The sequence below is a fragment of the Primulina huaijiensis genome, chromosome 15 (genome assembly GCF_012295235.1).
Source record: "Primulina huaijiensis isolate GDHJ02 chromosome 15, ASM1229523v2, whole genome shotgun sequence".
In the NCBI taxonomy this organism is placed as follows: Eukaryota; Viridiplantae; Streptophyta; class Magnoliopsida; order Lamiales; family Gesneriaceae; genus Primulina; species Primulina huaijiensis.
Genome location: NC_133320.1, coordinates 23,328,878 through 23,352,001, shown reverse-complemented (window position 1 = coordinate 23,352,001; position 23,124 = coordinate 23,328,878). Strand labels below are relative to the sequence as shown.

Below are 23,124 nucleotides of genomic sequence, written 5' to 3'. Positions count from 1 at the left end.
TTAATTTTAATTTTATTAAAGTTTTATTATTAATATAAATTAACAAAGAAGAATTAATAAATACAAAAAATAATATATATGATATACAGTGAAAAGAAAACGGATAAATATATTAATTAGGGAATAAAAATAAATTTTTTGGGTTATAAAAGTGCAGAATAAACTTTGTTGCGTATATATATTTTTTAATTTTCCCATAAAAGGATATAATTAATGGTTGCGATATCTCGGATTCTCAGCTTTCTCTATAAATACGCCCAGCGTCCTTCTTCACCATCGCCTACCGAGTAATACAAACCAAGCTCCCTTGTACCTACTCACCCCATTAGGGTTTATCGGCGCTGTCGATAACAATCGAAACGCACACAAATTCCACAGACGTACAATTGTAATCTGTGTTTTGTATGCGTACAGAAAAATGGATGCTTATTCGCTGCATCTGGCTATGGCGGCACTTGTTGGAGCGTCGTTTGTGGCGGTTTCGGCGTATTATATGCACCGTAAAACCTTGAATCATCTATTGGAGTTCGCGAAGGCGCTAGAGAAGGACAAAGAGGAGGTGGATGAAGGCGGGGACGCTGTGGAGCATGTCAAGAAGCATTATCCGTCGAGAAGGAGCTACGGGAGGCGGAAGGCCAATGGCGGGAGCTATCGCCGTGGTTCAGCGTCTCTTCCTGACGTGTCAGCTTTTTCCGGTGATGGTGGCGAGGTTGAGGAGAAGAGGAACGGTCCGGTGCACATCGATTATATCCCTCCTGGTTTGCCGAGGCTTCACACGCTTCCTGAAGGTATCCAAATACCGGAATTCTGACAGGAGTAATTAATCTGTTTTTATGAGCTGTGTGTGCTGGACATATATGTGAATATGATAGAAGTGGGACAAAATTTAAATAATTGTTGTACTATGCAAATTTGGCTGGGCACTGTGGTTGTTTTTGTTTAGCTGACCGAGTCAATTAATTGGGTTCAATATGCGTCATCGGGAAGGAGGATAGCTGAAGGTTTGGAGCACATATTGGTGTTAAAAGTGTTGCGGTTGAATACATCGCACTCCAAGTCAAGCTGTTTGGTGCTATATCATGGATAATGACTGTATTGGCTGATTTTCTGTTATCTTGTGTTCCATCTTCAATTATTTAAATTTAAGAAGCCCGGTTTAGGCTGTGGTCTGTTACCATCACAATGTGATTCCTGTCCGATAAACATTGTAAAAAATTTAGCGAGAATGGTGGAATTGTTGACAATTGATCAAGTCTTTTGGAACCGCTGATTAGATTACCATATTGCATCCTTAGGTTTAGAATGCCAAATCCATATTTACCTGTATTTGGCAAACATAGAAATCGAAGTTATACAAATAATTGGTTGGGAACATCGGAAAGCTACCATGATTGTGTAATATGTAGAAAATGTAGCTAAGGAGCTGTTGGCATCACAAGCCATGTGAATGCAAGAGTTTTGTTTTGTTCTAGTAATTTTTCTAAGAATGCTTCTTGTTGTTTGAAAATTCCCTTGGCTATGAAATATTGCAAGAGCTTGGTTTTGTTTTAATGGCAGTAAATACTGCCAATTACTCCGGTGGCAGAAATTATGTTATTTGTTTTGTTATTTTTTCACCTTATAGATTATCTTAATAGTGAAGCTTGGGAACTTCTTTTATTTCAGGGAAATCCGGTGGCGCTAGTTCAACAATGAGAGCAGGCCATCATACTCGACCCATTTCTCCCAAATCACCTGTTGCTAGTGCTAGTCAATTTGAGAGTGTAGAAGGTTCAGACGCCGAAGATAATTTGATTGATGCTGCTAAATTAGACACTACATATATTCATACCAATGGAAATGAGGTGAGCTGAATTGATAAATAGAAATTGCTCAGGAACAAGCACAAGCAGCACAATTAGATTTCCTAAAGCATTTGCAAACCATGATTTACCTTTCACATTTTTTGAAAAGTTTTGAGTATTTAATTGATTACACCCTGAGTTGAAAGCATATTTTAGAATGTGCCAGATCATCATATCCATGCAAATGGAGAACAGATGCCAATGGTTACATCAAACATAATTCGCTCACATAGTGTATCTGGTGACCTTCATGGTGTTCAACCTGATCCTGTTGCTGCTGATATTCTGAGAAAAGAACCAGAACAAGAAACTTTTGTGCGATTGAGAATTTCTCCTACAGGTATTGTCGTCCTCTATTCCATTCCTTCTTCCATTGAATAGTTTTCAGTGATATTCTAGTGAGAGGTGCGAAGCCATAGCTCTCCATTCACGCCAAGCCAAGAGTTTAGCTTACAAAGGTTGAAGCAAAAACCTTCATCATTTGTTGTTTATGGGATTTAATATAACAATGCTTCAAAGTTGATCATTTTCATTTCGAATGATAGCTAACTTACACTTAGATTCGTAGATCTACACTTATATTCTTCGATATTAGCTTCGATATACATTAATCAGCACCAAGCAGTGGAACGGAGGTGGTCAGAATTCAGGAGGAGAATAAGAGGTGTCCGGCGATGAGGGCAAGAGGTAAAGACTAAGCAAAAATGGGTGAAGACACATAGGCACAAAGCAGGGCTCATGTTAGGGTCCGGTGCAGTGAGGGATGTTGAGTGTATTGTTATAGTTAAAAATATTTATATTATACTATAATATAATAAACATATCAAATATCAAATAAAAGATCGTGAATTATCGAACAAAATAATTTGACTCGAATTCATCTCGAAAAAGTTTGAACATGTTTGAGTTCGGCTAAAATTCGATAATTTTGAATATGAATCAAATATTCCCTATTTATAATCATCATGTGTCAAGCATTTGGAAGTATTACTGGTCAATATCGTGTCAAATGTTTCAGATCGATCGATTTTTCATGAAATTCATGTTACAAATGTGCGGTTCTGACTCTTGATATTGAATAGTAATTTTGTTTTTTGAAGTATGATTCCATCTTTTGTCTTCTGATGGCCGATTATTTACTGGAGAAGTTGTATGTTTATTTCTTTTGAAAATAATTTCTGCACATTCATCTTGATTACTTTTATAAAGTGCTGTGCGTGGACGGTGGCTTTGGTACATATGCATGTAAGAAACTGATTTCAGTTCCTTGTTATTGCTGTCAGAGACACCATCTGCTGATGAAGCAGAAGTTTACTGCAATCTGCAAGATTGTCTTGAAATGAGGAAGCGTTATGTATTTAGGGAAGTTGTTTCTCCATGGGAAAAGGAAATCATATCTGCTCCTAATACCCCCAAGCCGATTCCAAACCCATTTGATCATACTCCAGAGGTGAAATCTGATGTAAGTCTCTGTACGAAGCCATGTTTCAGTTTTTTTACACTTGATTTTCTAAGTAAAATTTCCTTATAATTTTTTGTTTCTTATATGCCACTGATGCCTTTTAAAATTGAATCTCACACCGTGATTTTTGTATTTCAAATTCATGTAGCACTATTTTCAGATGGAAGATGGAGTTGTTCATGTTTATGCGAATAAAGAGTGTAAGCTGCGATATATTTTTATTGATAGAACTTTCTATTAATAGTATGCCTCCTAAATGTCTCTCTCTCTCTCTCTCTCTCTCTCTCTCTCTCTTACTACAGCCGAAGAGAAACTTTATCCTGTTGCTGATGCTACCACATTTTTCACTGATCTGCATCATATCCTTAAAATTATTTCTGCTGGGAATATCAGAACACTTTGTCACCATAGGCTAGTTCTTCTAGAACAGGTTCATTCATCATTTTCACTATTACTTTTCTGAAATGTTTACTCTTGATGTCCCTTTATTATTGTTCATCTGATTTATTCTTCAAATGTGTTTGAAGCAGAAATTCAACCTTCATCTGATGCTTAATGCGGACAGAGAATTCTTGGCTCAAAAAAGTGCACCACATCGAGATTTTTATAATGTGAGAAAAGTTGACACACATGTCCATCACTCAGCTTGCATGAACCAGAAACATCTTTTAAGGTTTATAAAGTCTAAGCTGAGGAAGGAGCCTGACGAGGTAATCTATGGGATTGTTCTGTGTTTTCTATTTCATTCCGGGCCTCATTCTAATAACAACAGCATTTAGCATGAGATTAAAATGATCAAAAGGTAAAAGGAAGATATAAATGGAGCTCAAAGTTATAGAATCTGTTAAGTAAAATATATTAATTGTCGTGCAGCTGCGTAGGGCTAACCCTCATATCCTTGTCTCAGGTTGTTATTTTCAGAGATGGGACATATCTTACTTTGAAAGAGGTGTTTGAGAGTTTGGATTTGACTGGGTAATGATATGGACTTACACTTGAGGGAAAGGACGCACAGACTTTCAGAAAAGTGGAAATATTATGTAGTTTATTTTTAATAATTATTAATCTGTAAATGACTTCTTGTTTGGATATATTTGACAGCTACGACCTGAATGTTGATCTATTAGATGTCCATGCTGATAAAAGCACATTTCATCGCTTTGACAAGTTTAACTTGAAATATAATCCCTGTGGGCAGAGTAGACTAAGGGAGATCTTTTTGAAGCAGGATAATCTGATCCAAGGTAATCTCTGATGTTGTCACGAGATCATATCAAGTGCTTTCTTCCCCCTCTGATTTAAGATTCACCCCCTATTGATTTCGGTTGATTGTATGTATTGATGGAGTTTAATTTAACTAATGAATTTTTCCAACAGGTCGTTTCTTAGGTGAGCTAACTAAGCAAGTGTTTTCGGATTTGGCCGCAAGTAAATATCAAGTGCGTGTCTGGGAGAACATTTTGTGGATTTATCTGTTACTGAATACAATTGTATATGAAATTAGGGTCCTTATTTCTGTTCGGGTTGCCACAATGTTGGCGATTGTTAATTTACTTTTTGTTTGTCTTCTCATTTTAAATTCTTATCTTTTCACCTCACAAGTATTTTATTTGTGATGTGTTTACAGTTCCTAGAGTATACGTTTCAGGGGAAAGAAAGTAAATAATCTGTATATGCCATTTCTTTATATATTCCTTTTGGTCCTGAGCTCTTCTCTTGCACTTGAACAGATGGCTGAATATCGAATATCAATATATGGCAGAAAAATGAGTGAGTGGGATCAAATGGCAAGTTGGATTGTAAACAATGATCTATACAGTGAAAATGTTGTCTGGTTGATTCAGGTAAAATGTTGGTACCTAATTCATTTAATAAAGCAGTTGCTGTGTTTGTGTATCATATACTTTACTCACCAGTGATTATATTATAGAATTTTATTTTGTAAGAGGAACTCATCTGGTGGGGAATAAATATTACATCCTTTTCAAACAAGACTATTTGATTTAAATATCAATATGAGAAGAGCATCACTCAATCATCCTGAAAGTTTGTAAAGTAATATGATACTGTGCTTCTCTGAACATTTGAATGCTGATAAAGTTCAATGGAATTTGCACATGCGTAAAGATTTATCTTTGTGATGATGCAACTCCGGGTAAGGTACTTGGTAATATGAGAGAAAAATAAAGTAGGAAACTTGATCTTAATGTAAAATTCTATGAAATGAAGTAGGTTGGAATGTAATCGCTTTTTTTTATCGACAAAAAAGTTATTTGCGATGTGGGGCGTTGACTGTCAAATTTTTTCTTGTGCATTTGGCATTGTCAGCTTTATCTGTCAGAACTTCTTTTATCATGTAGAAATGTGATTGATATCATTCTCACTTTAGAAATTTTGTCATGTAGCTTCCTAGGCTCTACAATGTGTACAAGGAGATGGGGATTGTCACCTCATTTCAGAACATCCTTGATAACATCTTTCTGCCTTTGTTTGAGGTGACTGTCGATCCAGATTCACATCCACAGTTGCATGTTTTTTTAAAGCAGGTAATTTTCCTCCATATTTATTTAAATTTATTATGATGCAATTCATATGACTTCTCTTCCAAGTTATTAAGTACGTTTATAGATCAGAATCTATTAAAATTGCAAATGGACTCACCTAAAATCACCAGTTTGGTTCTATTAATATAATGAATGCTATATGCTGTGAGTGTTCATAGTGGACACGAGTCATTTTGGTACAAGACTGGTATCATTTACTTCTGGGCTTTTTCTTTCGTTTTACCCTTGGTTACTGCTTGGCCGTTTTTGTTGCATAGCCCTTGAAATTTAACTATTTATGGCAGAGGTTCGGATGTTCAAATTTAGTATTATTTCATAATGGGATTATTTTAAACTACCACGACCTTTGGTCAAAATAGGTTGTTGGACTGGATCTTGTGGATGATGAAAGCAAACCTGAAAGACGGCCTACAAAACATATGCCTACACCTGCTCAGTGGACCAATATATTTAATCCTGCATTTTCGTACTATGTATACTACTGCTATGCTAACCTCTATACCCTGAACAAGGTACATAGCTTTACTTTGTAAACAATTTCTCTCTTACCTGGTCTCAAAAGTCGCTGTGACAAATCGTTCCTTTTTACTACTTGTATTTGCATGCTTGCATGGAGGGCCATTTGTTTATGTAGCTTTTTGGGTAGGTAAAGCGAGCGCTCACTGTCTATAGAGAGTCGGTTTATTCGGGATATGTTTTAGTTGATGATAATGTCCTTATGAGTGAGGATGCATTTGTCCCCTTTCCTTAGTAAATTGTGACACATATTTGTTTCACCATAAACATAAATGATTTTACAAGCCATGCTTGATTTAATGTCCTGCAATTTGGTACTCTATTTCCGAAATTTGTGATTTCGCTTTAACTGTCAGTACAGCTTCGTGAGTCGAAGGGTATGACAACTATTAAGTTCCGGCCCCATTCTGGAGAGGTGAGTGTCAGGTTTCATTCATCTTAATGTCCATTAATTTTATAGTATGTATACGTCACTTACACTGTGTAATCAGGCTGGTGATATAGATCATCTTGCGGCAACATTTCTTACATCTCATAATATTGCACATGGAATCAATCTGAGAAAATCTCCCGTCCTTCAATATTTGTACTACTTAGCCCAGGTAAGAAGGCTGAGATTTATATATGCTATTCATCTTATTCTATGATAGTTTCTAGTGGTCTGATCTGACATATAATTCAGATTGGTTTGGCGATGTCACCATTGAGCAACAACTCTCTATTTTTAGACTACCATCGAAATCCTTTTCCCACATTCTTCTTGCGGGGTCTTAACGTGTCCCTCTCGACCGATGATCCATTACAGATCCACTTAACAAAGGAACCCCTGGTTGAAGAGTACAGTATAGCTGCTTCTGTAAGTGTGCCCAACTTAGTTTTCCACTTGTATACTTATTCATGAAATCTGACTCTTTTTATAACCTTTTGCTATTTTAGGTTTGGAAGTTAAGTTCATGTGATTTATGTGAGATTGCTCGGAATTCAGTTTATCAGTCTGGTTTTTCACATGCTTTGAAGGTATGGAGTTATAATGGGAAATACTAATGTCAATGACATTGATGTGGACTATGCATCGAAGACGTTAGGCTAATTGTTATCATCCATCCAAATTTGTGCACTTGGCTAAAAGAAAATAGTTTCTTGTCAAAACTTAAATATAAATTAACTTTTTTTTGATGAAATACACATCATGGTAATGAAAGGTTTGAGCTAATCGAAATTTTTTTTTCTTGATAATTAAGAAACATATATGCTCTTTCAAGTATAAATCTGTCTGTCGAGCCAATTTTTTTGTTAATCTGATGCAAGTATATGCAGTGCGAATTTTATTCATCATCCTCCACTTAGAAGCGTTCTGTACCACCATCGTATGTAACTGAGCTTTGTGCTGATGCTCTTCCTTGAAATATTATTTCAGTCTCACTGGATTGGGAAGGAGTACTTTAAACGAGGACCGGATGGAAATGACATACACAAGACAAATGTGCCACATATTCGACTAGAATTCCGTGAGATGGTATAACTTGTATTTCTTAGATTTATCATAAATAAATCAAGTCTGGAGAATTTCACGCTGTCAATTCTACTTTATCTAGATCTGGAAAGAGGAAATGCAACAGGTGTATTTGGGCAAGGCAAGCTTTCCCCAGGTTATTGAGACATGATTAGCTTGGCTAGTCTGCATTCCAAGCATGTGTCGATACCCTATAACATACAATGGTATGCTTGGCTTAATCTTGCATCCTGTATGGGTTATTAGCATTTATACAAAAATGGTCTTTTCCTTTCCTGCGGCTACAGGGACCAGTGACCCGCACGACTCGAAAGTGTTTTGTTTCGCCAATCTTTTGAAATTTCTGCTGTAATGTAAGCTGGAGCTCATCCTTGATGTAGTATGGATTCTGTGATCCTGCCTTCGGATGTCTGCTTGCTCAAGAAGAGATGAACCAGGCTCGAACACAACCCGTGGCAAAAGTTTTACTTAAATGGTATATAAATAATATATATAGGAGGATATATATACCCATATATACCCGGTATATCAAATAATCGAATCAAGCAAGAATGTGTACCCTAGTTAGCCAGGAGTCCAATGCCCTGTGTGTGTGTTAGACCTTAAAAGTTATATATACGCTAGGAAAGAGGCAAAACATAGAATAAGAACGGGTAAACTTCACTTTAAGATTGATTTTATTATTATAGTTGTAAAATGAAAGCATTTCTTTAGTAATGCTGTTCTATCGCAATCCTTTATTTTATTTTTCAATTTACCCCTTTGCTACGGATGATTACGAAAGTTTGATAAATGACTTGATAAACGGTCAAATAACTATAAGATATATAGAACAAGTCAAATCTCGGCGCTTCTAAATTTAAGAAGGCCTAATTAAGTAATGCGAAAACAGTCGGCTGCAATGTTATGCTTCGCTTTCCCACAACAAAAAAGGTGCGAGAAGTGTTGAAATTCAAACCTGAATAAGTAAATATATGGTTGAATTTCTGAAACACAACCTTATGGGATTTTGAATTGAAAATACAATTTCCGTGTTTGAAGATATGAACTTTCAAAACAAGCTTGATATTCAATGAAATTTCATTTAACTAGGTAAGATCTTAATAAAATCGGTAAGATTTAAGGAGATTTGAGTTGTGGGAAAGAAATAAAAAATTTAACTTGCTCATAAATTGAAGTGTTCTTCTCAAATTTTATAAAGTACTATCTATCCAAACATCTATATTATCAATTCACACACATATTTTCTATAGTTTTGAGAAAATTATTTCAAAATCAATTTAAAATATTTTTATATAAAAAATCTATAAATAATTTGTTTCCATTAAAAAAATTGATGTTTTAATTCTAAAAATCTAATTCATCAAAATTTGATAAATTATTCATTCTTATTAAACTTTAAATTTTTTCATTTCTTAAAACAGTTATTTAATTAAAAAAATGTTACTCATATGTTAAAACATATTTTTTTCCTTAATAAACGATATATGGGTATTTATATGGGGCATATTTAAAAAAGGCCTCCTAGAAGCTACCATAATCAATTTTGACCTTAGCTTAAATTAATTTTTAAAATTAGCATTTTATTATATTATATTCCAAATATACACTTAAAAGTTAAAACATCTATTTCTTTCTCCATCCATTGCCTTACGCCTCATGTATTTATTTTCTTTATGTAGTTAGTTATTCACGTTTTCTTGTCCTTCTATAAATAATTTTTATTTAAAAAATATTAATAATAAATTAAAATTATAAAAAATAATAATATAATAATGATAAAAATAAAAATAACATTAATAATAATATATCAACTAAATCAAGAGTCAACAGATTTCTATTATATCGTAATAACCGACTCCACGGCTTTAATTTCCCTATTCATATAAATATTTTTATTAACAAATCGTTTAAAAAATAAGCAATACAAGATTTTTTTTAACGTAAAATAAATTATTTTTAATGGTTAAATCAAATTCTAAATTATATTTTAAGTTTTGTCAAATATCATAATAGAATTAGAAACATGATTCCGATTCCGATTCCGAATCCGATTCCGAATGAATCGGAATCCGAATCGAATCCGAATCTCAACCAAACATACGGTTAGTGTTGCAGTTTTAAAGAAGTAACTTTATATTTGTTTGGGGTAAAATTTCTTAGAGGCTCAAATTCAAACTTTCTCGGGTTATTCGAACAAATCCAACCCGACCCGTGTTCTCTCGGAGCAATCAAATTTGGAAGTACTCTGACCTTAGACCCTAGGCCAAAGTATATTTGAGCTTTCATTCTTATCTGTTACTTCTAAGCTGTGGCGTCTCATATTTTACTGAGACGCATTGTCCATACCCTTCAGCGCAACCTTCTCTCGCCTATTGAGATCCTCAATTTCGTTAAATCAGGGTATGTTTTGTTGTTCTTTCATGTTTTCAAATTATTGTGTATTGTTCAAATTTATGTATTTTATTGTATAAGGAATAGAATTGTATAATTGATGGTATTTGTATAGATCTGTGTGGCCGAATGTAAAAGACACCATGTTTTTGTGACTTATTTTGTTAATTTTCTATTGGGTATACCAGAAGATGTGTAGAAAATTATGACTTTGAGTCTGGGTTGTCATCAATTTTTCGTTACAGGATTGGTATTTTGGAGGTAAATAGCTCGTACAAGATTCTGTCAAATTTGCACTTTATTATTGTTTTTTTATTAACACTTGCAGTTTGTGGTTATAAGTGCAATGCTAGTCAGCTGCAAAGAAGTTTGTTACTCTGGCATGTCGCATTTAAGAACATTAAAAATTTGTTTACTTAGGAATTGCGGAGGTTGCAAGGAAATTACATTTAGAATTTCTATGATACTGAAACACTTTTATGTTTGTGTGTTATTGAAGTTATACTTGTGCCTAAAGCATTACTTACTTTCCGTAACTTATCAATTTGACATGTTAATTTCTCTTCTCTCAGCCTTTGTGGGCTAGCTGGTAACGAAATGACGGAAGAAACAGGAAAAAGCTTTGCTCGGAGAGATAAACTTTTGGAAATTGAGTCACAGGTGCAGAAGATGTGGGATGATGGCAATGTGTTTCTGGCCGATCCCAAGGACTCACCACCAAAACCAGGTGAGAAGTTCTTTGGTAACTTTCCATTCCCATATATGAATGGATATCTCCATTTGGGTCATGCCTTTTCCCTTTCGAAGCTTGAATTTGCTACCGCCTATCATAGATTGAGGGGAGCAAACGTGCTCTTGCCGTTTGCTTTTCATTGTACTGGGATGCCAATTAAGGCTTCAGCTGATAAGCTTAGCAGGGAGATCGAGATGTTTGGCAACCCACCAGTTTTTCCCGTTGTTCAGGAAGAAGAAAGTGGTGAGCCAAAGGGGAAACCGGAGAATGGAAGTGAAGGGAATGAAGCCCAACTAGGTGGTAACTTTAAAGGTAAGAAATCGAAAGCTGTGGCGAAGTCTGGTGGTGTCAAGTACCAATGGGAGATTATGCAGAGTTATGGTTTGAGCGACGAGGAGATAGTCAAATTCACAAATCCGTATCATTGGCTAATGGTTTTTCCACCATTGGCTGTAGAGGATTTAAAGGCTTTTGGGCTGGGATGTGATTGGAGGCGTACATTTATCACGACTGATATGAACCCATATTTCGATTCATTTGTGAGGTGGCAAATGAGGAAATTGAAAGCAATGGGAAAGATTGTTAAGGACTTGAGATATACTATATATTCACCTTTGGATGGCCAACCGTGTGCCGATCACGATCGGGCTTCTGGTGAAGGTGTTATCCCACAGGAGTATATTCTCATAAAAATGGAAGTTATTGGCCCATTCCCTTCAAAGATGAGTGTCTTGGAGAGAAAGAAGGTTTACCTAGCTGCCGCTACATTGAGACCAGAGACTATGTATGGGCAAACCAATTGTTGGGTGTTGCCTGATGGAAAGTACGGGGCTTTCGAAATTGACGACAACCAGGTGTTCATCTTAACAAGAAGGGCTGCTTTGAATTTGGCTTATCAGAAGCTATCACGTTTTCCAGAGAAACCAACTTGTTTGCTAGAGTTGACTGGTCAAGATCTAATTGGTCTGCCTTTGAAATCCCCTTTAGCATTTAATGAAACTATATATACTTTGCCCATGGTATCAGTTCTCACTGACAAGGGTACTGGAATTGTTACTAGTGTTCCAAGTGATTCTCCAGACGACTACATGGCCCGCCAAGATTTGAAAGCAAAACCAGCATTTAGAGCCAAATACAGTGTGAAGGATGGATGGGTTGTGCCTTTCGAGATCATTCCCATCATCCACCACCCTGAATTTGGAGACAAGTCAGCAGAGAGAATATGCATTGAGAAAAAAATTAGGAGTCAGAATGAAAGAGAAAAGCTCGATGATGCCAAGAAAATTATATACAAGGGAGGATTCTACGAGGGAACCATGCTTGTGGGTGAGTTTACTGGAATGAAAGTTCAAGAGGCTAAAAGTTTGATAAGGAACAAGCTTTTAGAGTTGGAGTTTGGTGTGGTTTATAGTGAACCCGAAAAAAAAGTTATGTCAAGATCTGGCGATGAGTGTGTTGTGGCTTTGACTGATCAATGGTACATCACTTACGGTGAAGAAGAATGGAAAACATCAGCCGAGGAGTGTTTGGCTAGCATGAATCTTTATTCTGAAGAAGCAAGACGCAGCTTTGAGCACACCTTGAGCTGGTTGAATCAGTGGGCATGTTCTCGAAATTTTGGGCTAGGAACTCGTATTCCCTGGGATGAAGAGTTCTTAGTCGAGTCTTTGTCAGATTCCACTCTTTACATGGCATACTATACTGTAGCACATGTTTTGCAGAGAGGGGAAATGTATGGGGCTGATAGATCTTCTGTAAAACCAGAACAGCTAACTGATGAGGTTTGGGATTTCTTATTTGTTGGTGGACCGTATCCCAAATCCTCGGAAATATCTTCATCTCTTCTTGATAAGATGAAGCAAGAGTTTGATTATTGGTATCCATTTGATCTCAGAGTATCTGGCAAGGATCTCATCCAAAATCATCTCACCTTTTGTATATACAACCACACAGCGCTCATGCCCAAGCACCATTGGCCTCGTGGATTCAGATGCAGCGGTCACGTTATGCTGAATTCTGAGAAAATGTCGAAGTCGACTGGGAATTTCAGGACTCTTCGAGAAGCTATTGAGGAATTTTCAGCTGATGCCACTAGATTCTCCCTTGCAGATGCTGGTGATGGAATGGATGATGCCAATTTTGTCTTCGAGACTGCTAATGCTGCGATATTACGTCTTACAAAAGAAATCTCATGGATGGAAGAGGTTCTAGCCGCCGAGTTGACTTTAAGAAGCGGTCGTGCCACCACTTATGCAGACCGTGTGTTCAACAATGAATTAAATATTGCTGCCAAGATGACTGAGAAGAACTATAGTGAATACATGTTCCGAGAAGCCCTTAAAAGTGGTTTCTATGATCTTCAAGCTGCAAGGGACGAGTATAGACTTTCTTGTGCTTCAGGGGGAATGAACCGTGATTTATTATGGCGATTTATGGATGTCCAAACACGACTTATTACTCCGATCTGCCCACATTACGCCGAGTATGTGTGGAAGGAGCTCTTGAAGAAGGATGGGTATGTCGTGAAAGCTGGATGGCCTGAAGCTGATTCACCAGATCTTACCCTAAAAAAGGCAAACAAATATTTGCAAGATTCGATTGTTTCTATGAGAAAGCTTTTGCAGAAACAGATCTCCGGTTCCAAGAAAGCCAAAACACCCGCAGCAAACATTCAAAACAAGCCGACAGTTGGCCTTATATTTGTAAACGAACAGTATGACGGCTGGAAAAAGGTATGTCTGAACATACTCCAGATGAAGTTCGATGCAGCAACCACCACATTTGCGCCTGATCAAGAGATCCTTTCCGAATTACAAAAAAGCGAGATTGGTAAAGAAGGAAACTTTAAACAAATCCAGAAGCTGTGTATGCCGTTCTTGAGGTTCAAGAAAGATGAAGCTAAGGCCGTCGGTGCACAAGCGCTGGATCTGAAGCTTCCTTTCGGTGAAATCGAGGTTCTTAAGGAGAATTTGGAATTGATCAAGCGGCAGTTGGGTCTCGAACATTTGGAAGTTTTGTGTGCAACAGATGCTGATGCTGCTGCAAAGGCTGGGGAGTATGCCCTCGTTTTAAACTCTAACCCACCGTCCCCTGGAAATCCTACGGCAATCTTTGTTAACTAGATGGGATAATTTTGCAGATTTTAGTCGGTCCATATTTGTTGGAATTTTCTGTTCCCTCCTGTGTTTCACAAAAGAAAATTTGTAGTTGGAACCATAGTTATCAACAGGCCCAGTACCCCTCGCTATAGCGAATAGCATGGCGAAGCGACACCATATCGCTACGGACTGCTACGCACCATAGACTATGCAATAATGTTCGCTATGCTCGCTATTGGTATTACAACGACAATCGCGATAGCTGAAATAGCGGCGTTATTGCAAAGCGAAGCTACGTTTTTTTTTTTTGGTCCTTTTTTCTTCTAATTTTGGTTTTTTTGGCATGTACTTAGTTAAGTTTTTGCTAGAAATTGTATTTTCTATATTTCTTGTTTTATTTGTCTTTTATGATATTTCAATGAAAAAACTTAAAAAAATTTCAGGTTTTAATATTTTACAATTAAAGTTGATGTAATATTATGCTGGAAATAAAGGTTTCTGAATTGATGTTACTATATGGTATATATTATATATTTATATACTTGTGGCGCATTATTTTCAGATAATCTTCGTTGTGCTATTCGTTATGCGTTATAGTCATGGGCAATTTTTGCGCTACGGGGTGCTATACGTGATTGACAACTATGGTTGGAACTACTGTATTTGAATTGAGCTTTTGTATTTATTTCTTTTGAATGAATGATTTTATCCTAATTTATCATAATATGAGCTAATTCTTTTTACTCCTAAAAATAATCATATTTTCTGACCAGTAGAGTACACTAATATACATGAGTTGAGTGCTTTTTATTCAATTGTTTTATAACATGTTGATTGCTTTAAAATAATAATTATACTTTGAATTATAGTAAATCATTAGCTTCAATTTTCTGAAGAATAATCTCCATGGATTTGTAAATTACTTAACACGAGATTATATTTTGACATACATATCAAACAATGTTTGTAACGGGGTAAAAATGCAATAACTGGAAGATGAGGGACTGTTTAGATTTTCCAGGAAAAAGAAAAAGGAAAGAAAAAGGAAATCGGTCGTTCCCCCCACTGCTTGCCCTACAATTCTGTTTCAGCTCTGACGTCAGCACATCTCGCACCAGGTCCTGTGCAACTTCTCGTTCTTTCTCCACCCCCCCCCCCCCCCCCCCCCCCCCCCCCCCCNCTCACAATCAATCACAAGCTTCAAAATTGGCAGATTCAAAATAGGTTCTGTTTTGTTATTTCGAGATTTCATTAGGGTTAGTGTGGACGAATACGAGTTATTTGCTGGTAAAAAATTTGACACAGCGATGATTTGGAGTGGTCAATCAAGCAGGGATGATTAATTGGAGGCAGTTTTTGTTTATTATTATATGTTTAATTTAATAATATTGAGTCAAGTGCCGACCGCCGCCGTGGGCTCTTATACACCCTATTTCCTTCTTCTTTTTTTGTATATTCCATGCTCCTCCCAAGTCCCAACTCTTCATTTATTTTTTCATTCCTTACAATTTACAGCATCTGTTAGATATTTTTTGGATTTTTACTAAATATTGCTACTGATGAATTAGAACATAAATTTCCTTTTAATTATTTGGTTGCTGGAAATTTAATTTTGTGAGCATTCGAGGAATTTGGAAAATTATTTTGAGTAAATATGTTGTAGGATATGGTATTAAAACTGTGATTATATTTTCTGTAAGTATCATCATGTTATCTAGAATTTTTTGATTCATCATTTTATATGTAGCTTCTGCTAATGTATGTAATATTTTAAAGTATATTATACTGAGTTAAAATATAATTTTGAGTTAGAAAATGTTAAAAAATGATGATAAGGAATTTTTATAGAGCATTTATATGAGAATGGAGCATTGATCTTTTATCTTTTTCACTTCTGGTTGCTTTTTCCCTTATCAAAGAAATTGTAATAAATTTTGGTTTTTCAAGCTATTTAGGTGTACCAACCATAAAAGATAATGATATGGAGAAACGTCTAACATGGTTTAGTCATGTGAAGAGGAGACCAAACACGGACCCAATCCAACATATCTTAGATTAAAAGGTTTTAATGGAAGGAGTAGAAGGTGAAGTAGACTATTGAAAACTTGGATATAGGTGGTTGAGGAGGATATTTTAGATTTTGGTTTAAGAGATGAAATATGTGAAAATCACTTATTTTGGATAACTAATATCTATGTAGCCGACTACGGAACTAGCGGGAATATGCTATGATGATGATGATGTATATACAAACGGGTTTGCAGGTCTAACCCGGAGTAGACCCGCCGGGTTTGGGGTGGGGCGGGTCCCATGTCCTATATTTCCTTGGCGAGACTAGTCCCGGGTTTGGGTAAACCCGTCTTGTTTCCATCCCTATCCTGAAGACCTAAAATTTCATGTATCTTTAGGGTTTTTTATTTTGGAAAAACGAATTGAAGTAGATTTTGGGTAGCCATTGGTAGCTTTCTTTTTTGAGCATGAAGATTACTGAACCTGCTATGACCTGCATTGTATGTATTTTTTATGTGGTTTCGTTCACATTTCCTTTCAGTTAGTGGTGTTTAGGACATACTGCTTTAATAATTGTATCTTTTGTCTCGATAAAATGCACAATTGTAAATAGAAATAGGAGAAACTTGGCTGCAAAGTTTTGTTCCCTGTTTTTTACATCTCCGTGTTCATTTTCTTTGAAACGATGCAGATCACTTCTGATCTTGGTCCTGTATAGGCAAAGGTAATTTGTATCAGAATTCAAGCTTGATGCACGTGAAATAATATTTAGGCCTTTAACATGACGTTTAAGAAGATTTGGTTTCTTTATTATCAAAAAAAGATCATGGAGTAAATGGTTCTATTTGGCGTCTGTTATTCTCGTAATTTTTTTTACCTTCCCTTCTGTCCAAAACAAATTGGATTTTTGGCAATGATAGATTTTATTGCTTGCTTTAACTAAACTTGATAATTTTTGTTGCAGTGACTGTTTCTAGGAATTTTTCCAGAGGTTATGGCTAAGCATCATCCAGATTTAATCATGTGTCGCAAGCAACCAGGGATAGCTATAGGAAGGCTTTGTGAGAAAGATGATGGAAAATGTGTGGTTTGTGATTCCTATGTGCGCCCTTGCACGCTTGTTCGTATATGTGATGAATGCAATTATGGATCTTTCCAAGGCCGGTGTGTCATCTGTGGTGGGGTGGGAATCTCTGATGCCTACTATTGCAAGGAGTGCACCCAGCTTGAAAAAGATAGGGATGGATGCCCTAAGATAGTCAACTTGGGGAGTGCTAAAACTGATCTGTTTTATGAGAGGAAGAAATATGGCTTCAAGAAGAGGTGATAGCCTGCTAGTCATCGTTGTTGCATTTCCTTTGCCTTTTTTTAACAACATCTTCGTATGTTCTTGGATTTTGTTATTGAGACTCTTGCCTTACACGCGTGTGTGTGATGTGGACGCGTCCATTAATGATTCAAAATGAAGCTGAGTTCAACATGAAAGACGGGCTTGTGTTGGTAATCCTGAACATTCATGATGCTACGGTCATTTGTAATACTCTGTCAGCTGAATGGATTGACATTTCTGTTTAATTTTCCCTTTTTAAATTAGATTGTTTGCCTGCTCCTTAAATTGTATTGAATTCATATTTGCATCTTCATTTCTTCCCATATATAAACCTACCGAGTGTGATTATGACTCCCACTTCTATATTCAATATAGTTATTTGGGCGTATAAAGTTTTTCAAAAAATGAAAATACATGGGATCCAATGATGCGTGTTTCATCATGCCATGGATGTGGCTAGTTTTTGCCATATATAAAAATAAAAGCTTTTGTCATCATGTTGTATCTTTTATCCTTTCTTTAGGTTAGGGATTTGATAGAGTAATGACATGAGTAGTGTGGACGATGGGAATTGTTGAGAGGTTAAGAAAACTTTTATAATAAAGTGAAATTCGGTTACAGCTTGTTGAGGATTTTGTTAAGATTCGAAAAAGCATGAACTAGCAGACTGGCGGTGGATCCTCGAATATATATCAGAGAGATGCAACTCAGTTGAGGTTGGAGTAAAAACCGAGTGTGTCCTGGTGATGTCGGGGATGCGTTGAGAAGTTTTGTGAAATACTTTGTCCCCCACAAAGTCGTAAAGTTCTTGGCCGCCAACTTATGTTTTAGGTCCCGACCGTGGTAGTGTTTGCAAATGATTAAAAAAAATTATTATGAACTTCAAACACTACCTGAAATATGTATGCGTCGGCAAAAATATTGGAATAGTTAAATGTTCGGTAGGATTAGAGAACAAATTGAAGGAAACTGGGGAGAATAAAACCTTCACCGAGATCTAGTCGAGCAAAAGTGATTTGTGATTCAGAGTCCATAAATATCAACAGGGACAACTATATGTACTCCAGCTTCTCGAAGTTTGTTTGCTAGTTAAGGTCTTGCCTAAACCTGCTGGCTGTTTTCCATACACAAAAGTTTTGTGCCACCGATACTTCCATTGGATGTTCTCAACTGTTTCCATCGAGACCCTCACATCGTAACGTGTAACTTGCACTTTACAAAGCTCACAGACGACACCAAACCCCTCCAAACCTTTGAGATGTGATTCAAGACAATCATACTTCGATGTGTTATTGTATCTCAAAGCTGCTTTGAAACCACATACCATCAACTCCAAGAAATCGATTAACACTCGGATACCCAGTGTTTCATCATATGCTAGTCGATGTTCTTTCAATTATCCATCTAAAACACGTATAATATAATACTCTTACCAGTATTTTCTTGCAGATGAACAGAAAGGAGGCATATTAGGCTAACAAAGCAAAAAACACAATTCACGTCATGTATGCTAATTTGCTAATACGTATCTAGGTGCACAGCTGTAACCTTGGTTTGGTAATGCAACGATGCCGACACACAACCACAAGCAGAACCTTAAACTGGTCGCAACAAAGTGTCAATCTAGTTTTTCTGTGATGCGATAAAGTTAATTCATACAACAGGTATGCGACAAATTCCTCAATGTCATCAAGCATCCACCAACATCAACTACTACATTCATTTATCGAAAAGGACCAAAATAATTTAAATCAATCCACCCAACACGAAGCCTTTTTCTGAAACTCGATCCAAGAAAAAGTGTACAGCTTACAAGCGGCTTCGATTGCGTAATGCGGCTGGTTTAAAACTGGCTATTCCAGTTATCTCCCTGCCAGTTACCAATGTGTTGATATCATACGTACCTTCATACGTGTATATTGGCTCCAAATCACAGAAGGCCTGACAAAAGAAAGTCGCATGTGAAAGTGATGGTGTTATCAACTACACAATAATGGCTCGTCAGAATAGAACTAGAAAAACACCTAACTCTCAACTGTTGCAATGAAATGCCACTTTTATATAATGTTTAGCATGCTGCCACTAACCTTCGCTACGAGAAAATCGGCTAAAATTCCATTTCCACCCAGTAACTCCCGCCCAAGAGAAACAGTCTCCCTGGCCTTCAATGAAATCCATGACTAGATTGAACAAAAACTAATCAGTTAAATTTATTATAAATAACCCCTGTGAATCCCAGATAAAACGAGCAACGGTAATATCTGACCTTGCCCATACTAGCATGACCAGCAGTCATTTTACCACTATCATACAGCTTGCATAACCGCCACCCCACGAGGAGCATTGCTTGAATATTTCCTAGCATGAGGACTAATTTTTGTTGATTGAGCTGAAAAGCTGCCAACGGAGCACCAAATTGCTTCCTTTCCTTCAAGTACCTTTTAATATCAATCAATCAATTTCATGTTAAAGCCCACAAAAACTTTTATTAAATGAACCACAAAAAATACGATGGGTTTAAATACCTGTGACACATATCATAAACACCCATTGAAATGCCAATAGGCTGCCAAGCAACCATTACTCGTGAAACAGCAAGCACCTATTTGCAGGTACAGATGTATTTTGAGGATCAAAGTATTTAAAAGTAAAAGGTGAGAGTCGCATTCACATAGAAACTCAGAAGAAGCTAGGCTACAACAAGAAGCCAGTATATCATTCAGCTAATTTATTCGAGAGAGAAATTATTGACGGTCCATAAAGCTTCCCATGTTATCTGTCTGGAAACTCACATTAACAAACAACCAACTAAAACAGTGCATCAACCTTCAAGACTCTTGAGAATACCTTGCTTGTATCCTGAAAGGAATTAACTCCAGGCAGCCTGTCTTCATCAGGGACAAAGACTTTCTTCAAGAGAATATCTCCATTTTGTACCATTCTTAAACCAATTTTATTTTCTATTTTAGTAGCTTGCAGACCTGGAACATTCTTCTTTAGGATGAATCTGTGTCAGATGAAGCTCTACCATGAGCGATGTAGACAGATGGTATAGGAAAACATAAAGCCGAAACATGCCTATATTTTGGCAATGTTTCGAGGGATCACAAGAAACAGCAAGGCATACACCTGGCCTTAATGTAAAATTGATGATTTTAAGGCATAAAAAACACAGTAGCAATATCTCCCAAGTTGCATTTAAGACGTGCATACAAAAATACAAAGTTAACTGTGTGCAAAGGACATGAGAGAAATTAATACTTACCCATTTATTTGATTTGTAGCAGTGTTTCTAGCAAATATAACTAAAATGTCTGCAAAAGTGCTGTTTCCTATCCAACGCTTCTGGCCTTCAAGTATCCAACCTCCCTCAACCTGATAATCAAAACCGATATATTAATTTAAAAAATGGAGAACAAGACCATACATACCATGCTGCAACAAATTCATGTTGCAGCCGATGACTCCAACCAAATTTATACTTGACTTATTGATAACGTAAGCATAGGGATATGAGGGGCAAAAAGCTAATAAACCAAACCTTCCTTGCAGTTGTCCTCAAAGAGCTAGCATCACTTCCATAATCAGGTTCTGTCAGACCCTAAGTTCCATTGAATACATACTCCAGTTACTAAAAACAGGGAAGCTGAAGATGTATAACGTGTTAGGATACAGCCTTGTGCAAACAATATCCTCACCCAACATCCTATAGTCTGAAGCTTTGCAAGAGATGGCAAATATTTCTGCTTCTGTTCTTCTGACCCACAAAGTCCTGACAGACAAACAAATCTCTTTTTGATTTTATCATCATCATTAAGCATCAAGTTATCTGAACAAACTGGCAAGTGGCAAGTAACTACAAGGTATAAATCATGCAAATGACTTCAGACTAACCAATAGTTAGCATCGCCAAACAGGAATGAACCAGAATGAAAGTAGAGCAGCTGGCATCAACTCTGGCAAGTTCTGCTGTAGCAATAGCACTCGCGGTGATAGAGAGGCCAGGACACCCATAGCCCTGAATTATACATTTAATTAAATGCCACAAGTTTGTGTCCATTGAACAGAAACTGGAAATCAAAACTTATAATTTAAGAACCTTGATAGTGCTGCCAGCAATAGACAAAGCACTGAGCTTTGGAACAACTTCAAATGGAAATTCTGCTTTCTCCCAATACTGAAAAGACAATTTCCCAACCCCAATTTCAGGTTGATCCAACATGAAGCAAAGAAAAGTGCCATTTCAAAGGTTAATTCTTAGAGTAAATGCTAAAAATTTCAACTTCTCATTTGCTTATATGAAGTGGTTAATAAGAATAAAAAAATAAACGGAGGGTTATTCCATTCATAACAGATTTTACTAAACACAATTATAAAGCAAGCGACGGTAATGGCATGATTGTATGGAAGATGACCAAAATACCTTTGCCATTATTGGAGCTACTTCTTTTTCCATGCACTCTCGTACTTTATTTCGGACAGCTTGCTCCTCAAGTGTCAACAAATCATCAAACTTGTAGTAGTCCGACACTGTCATGTGAGTTCAGAGGTTTAAATTAGTATAATGAAAATGCAAAGTGAAACATTTCAGAAAAGTATAATTCTAATTAAAAACAAGCAAATATCTCAGATAGAGGTTTCAGGTGTCCCATTGAGACGGATTAGCTACTCTCCATGGTTCTTGAACAAAGAGTACAGTAAAAGGTATGAGAGAACATGAACAAATCAAATGATGCAGCCAAATTTAATGAAAAAGCACATCCATAATTGCATTTTCATGCAATTTTTCAATAGCGATTTAAAACCAGAAGGATATTATCCTTACCAGAAGGCGGAAAGATGGAAGCTGGAGTTGCTTGGGGGAATGCGACAGAAACATCTAAAGCTGGCAGATCAAAGTAGGCACTCTTCGCCTCTTCAGATTTATTTTCTGCACCCACATAGTATTATAATAATCAAATCATTTCAGAAGTTAAAACTACTAAATATTTTATCTATCCACTCCAGTTGAACAAAGTGATTTTGAAGCAAACCTATTACATAAGATCACCACATACTTTTTCATAAGCCTTCCCAGCTCATGGTCTTGCTAGCATTTCTTATTCCCTACACTTCTGGACATCTTTCACACTCGCTTAAACATACACAAATGAAATTGAACTACGCTACCAGGGAATTCGATCGTTCCAACTAATCTACACACCTTGAACATATTAAAAACTCTTTGAAGCTGTGAGTATCAAATTTCACAAATTTGAAATAAATTAGAACAAATCTCGACTCGTTTACCATGATGATCCATGCAATTCAGCTCCACCGAATTCGCACTAAAACGAAACTACTAAATTCCACTGAATGCATCACTCGAAAAATCCAAATAACAAAACAAAAACCACAAATCACAGTCCCGGAAGCGAAAACAGTAAGAAAAAAAATTATAGAGATGCAGGAGGAGTCAAAAACCTTGATATTTGGTCGCTGGAACCGTCATCACGATGCCTTCTTCTACTAATTTAGGTCAGACTTTGCAGAAAAAATCAGCAGCGAACTGGAGAGAAACTGATCAACGATCACTATCATCATTTAGAAGCGGTAGTTGGGATAATATTCGTATGAAATCATTTAATACGGATAGGCACGCAATTTAATGTTGTAACTAC

General features: G+C 36.6%; 4 protein-coding genes and 1 long non-coding RNA gene across 8 annotated transcripts; 3 read left to right on the top strand and 2 right to left on the bottom strand.

Moving 5' to 3' along the window:
• The first annotated feature begins 246 nt into the window (after positions 1-246).
• Positions 247-8,656, top strand: LOC140958964 (AMP deaminase-like). 3 transcript variants are annotated; one of them, XR_012171859.1, is made up of 20 exons: positions 247-788; positions 1,666-1,844; positions 2,001-2,184; positions 3,128-3,306; positions 3,455-3,506; positions 3,609-3,736; positions 3,837-4,016; positions 4,214-4,281; positions 4,408-4,550; positions 4,684-4,745; positions 5,037-5,150; positions 5,712-5,852; positions 6,230-6,382; positions 6,748-6,801; positions 6,878-6,988; positions 7,069-7,242; positions 7,323-7,403; positions 7,804-7,902; positions 7,982-8,105; positions 8,187-8,656. XR_012171859.1 is itself a non-coding variant. In XM_073416616.1 (19 exons), the coding sequence occupies exons 1-19, from the start codon at positions 419-421 to the stop codon at positions 8,048-8,050; spliced, it is 2,529 nt and encodes an 842-aa protein (XP_073272717.1). In that variant the 5' UTR covers positions 247-418; the 3' UTR covers positions 8,051-8,656. The 3 variants fall into 3 exon arrangements, 2 of the variants coding, with proteins under 2 accessions (XP_073272717.1, XP_073272716.1); XM_073416616.1 differs by having other exon boundaries at positions 3,467-3,506; positions 7,982-8,656; XM_073416615.1 differs by having other exon boundaries at positions 7,982-8,656.
• Positions 8,657-10,152: 1,496 nt separating this feature from the next.
• LOC140959767 (leucine--tRNA ligase, cytoplasmic-like) lies at positions 10,153-14,460 on the top strand. The gene is made up of 2 exons (XM_073417774.1): positions 10,153-10,302; positions 10,866-14,460. The coding sequence occupies exon 2, from the start codon at positions 10,891-10,893 to the stop codon at positions 14,146-14,148; it is 3,258 nt and encodes a 1,085-aa protein (XP_073273875.1). The 5' UTR covers positions 10,153-10,302; positions 10,866-10,890; the 3' UTR covers positions 14,149-14,460.
• Positions 14,461-15,098: 638 nt separating this feature from the next.
• LOC140960523 (PHD finger-like domain-containing protein 5A) lies at positions 15,099-17,709 on the top strand. 2 transcript variants are annotated; one of them, XM_073418825.1, is made up of 2 exons: positions 15,099-15,242; positions 17,099-17,709. In XM_073418825.1, the coding sequence occupies exon 2, from the start codon at positions 17,129-17,131 to the stop codon at positions 17,459-17,461; it is 333 nt and encodes a 110-aa protein (XP_073274926.1). In that variant the 5' UTR covers positions 15,099-15,242; positions 17,099-17,128; the 3' UTR covers positions 17,462-17,709. The 2 variants fall into 2 exon arrangements, with proteins under 2 accessions (XP_073274926.1, XP_073274927.1); XM_073418826.1 differs by lacking the exon at positions 15,099-15,242 and adding an exon at positions 15,449-15,473.
• A 1,357-nt stretch (positions 17,710-19,066) lies between these two features.
• Positions 19,067-23,124, bottom strand: LOC140959768 (acyl-coenzyme A oxidase 4, peroxisomal-like). Its single transcript, XM_073417775.1, has 13 exons — positions 22,928-23,124; positions 22,290-22,394; positions 21,888-21,994; positions 21,564-21,641; positions 21,359-21,482; positions 21,163-21,236; positions 21,006-21,065; positions 20,730-20,839; positions 20,312-20,471; positions 19,990-20,066; positions 19,731-19,902; positions 19,552-19,644; positions 19,067-19,405 (listed from the first exon to the last, which is right to left on the bottom strand). The coding sequence occupies exons 1-13, from the start codon at positions 22,953-22,955 to the stop codon at positions 19,274-19,276; spliced, it is 1,320 nt and encodes a 439-aa protein (XP_073273876.1). The 5' UTR covers positions 22,956-23,124; the 3' UTR covers positions 19,067-19,273.
• On the bottom strand, positions 22,498-22,910 carry LOC140959769 (uncharacterized). The gene is made up of 2 exons (XR_012172060.1): positions 22,754-22,910; positions 22,498-22,667 (listed from the first exon to the last, which is right to left on the bottom strand). It is a non-coding gene; the product is annotated as an uncharacterized lncRNA (long non-coding RNA).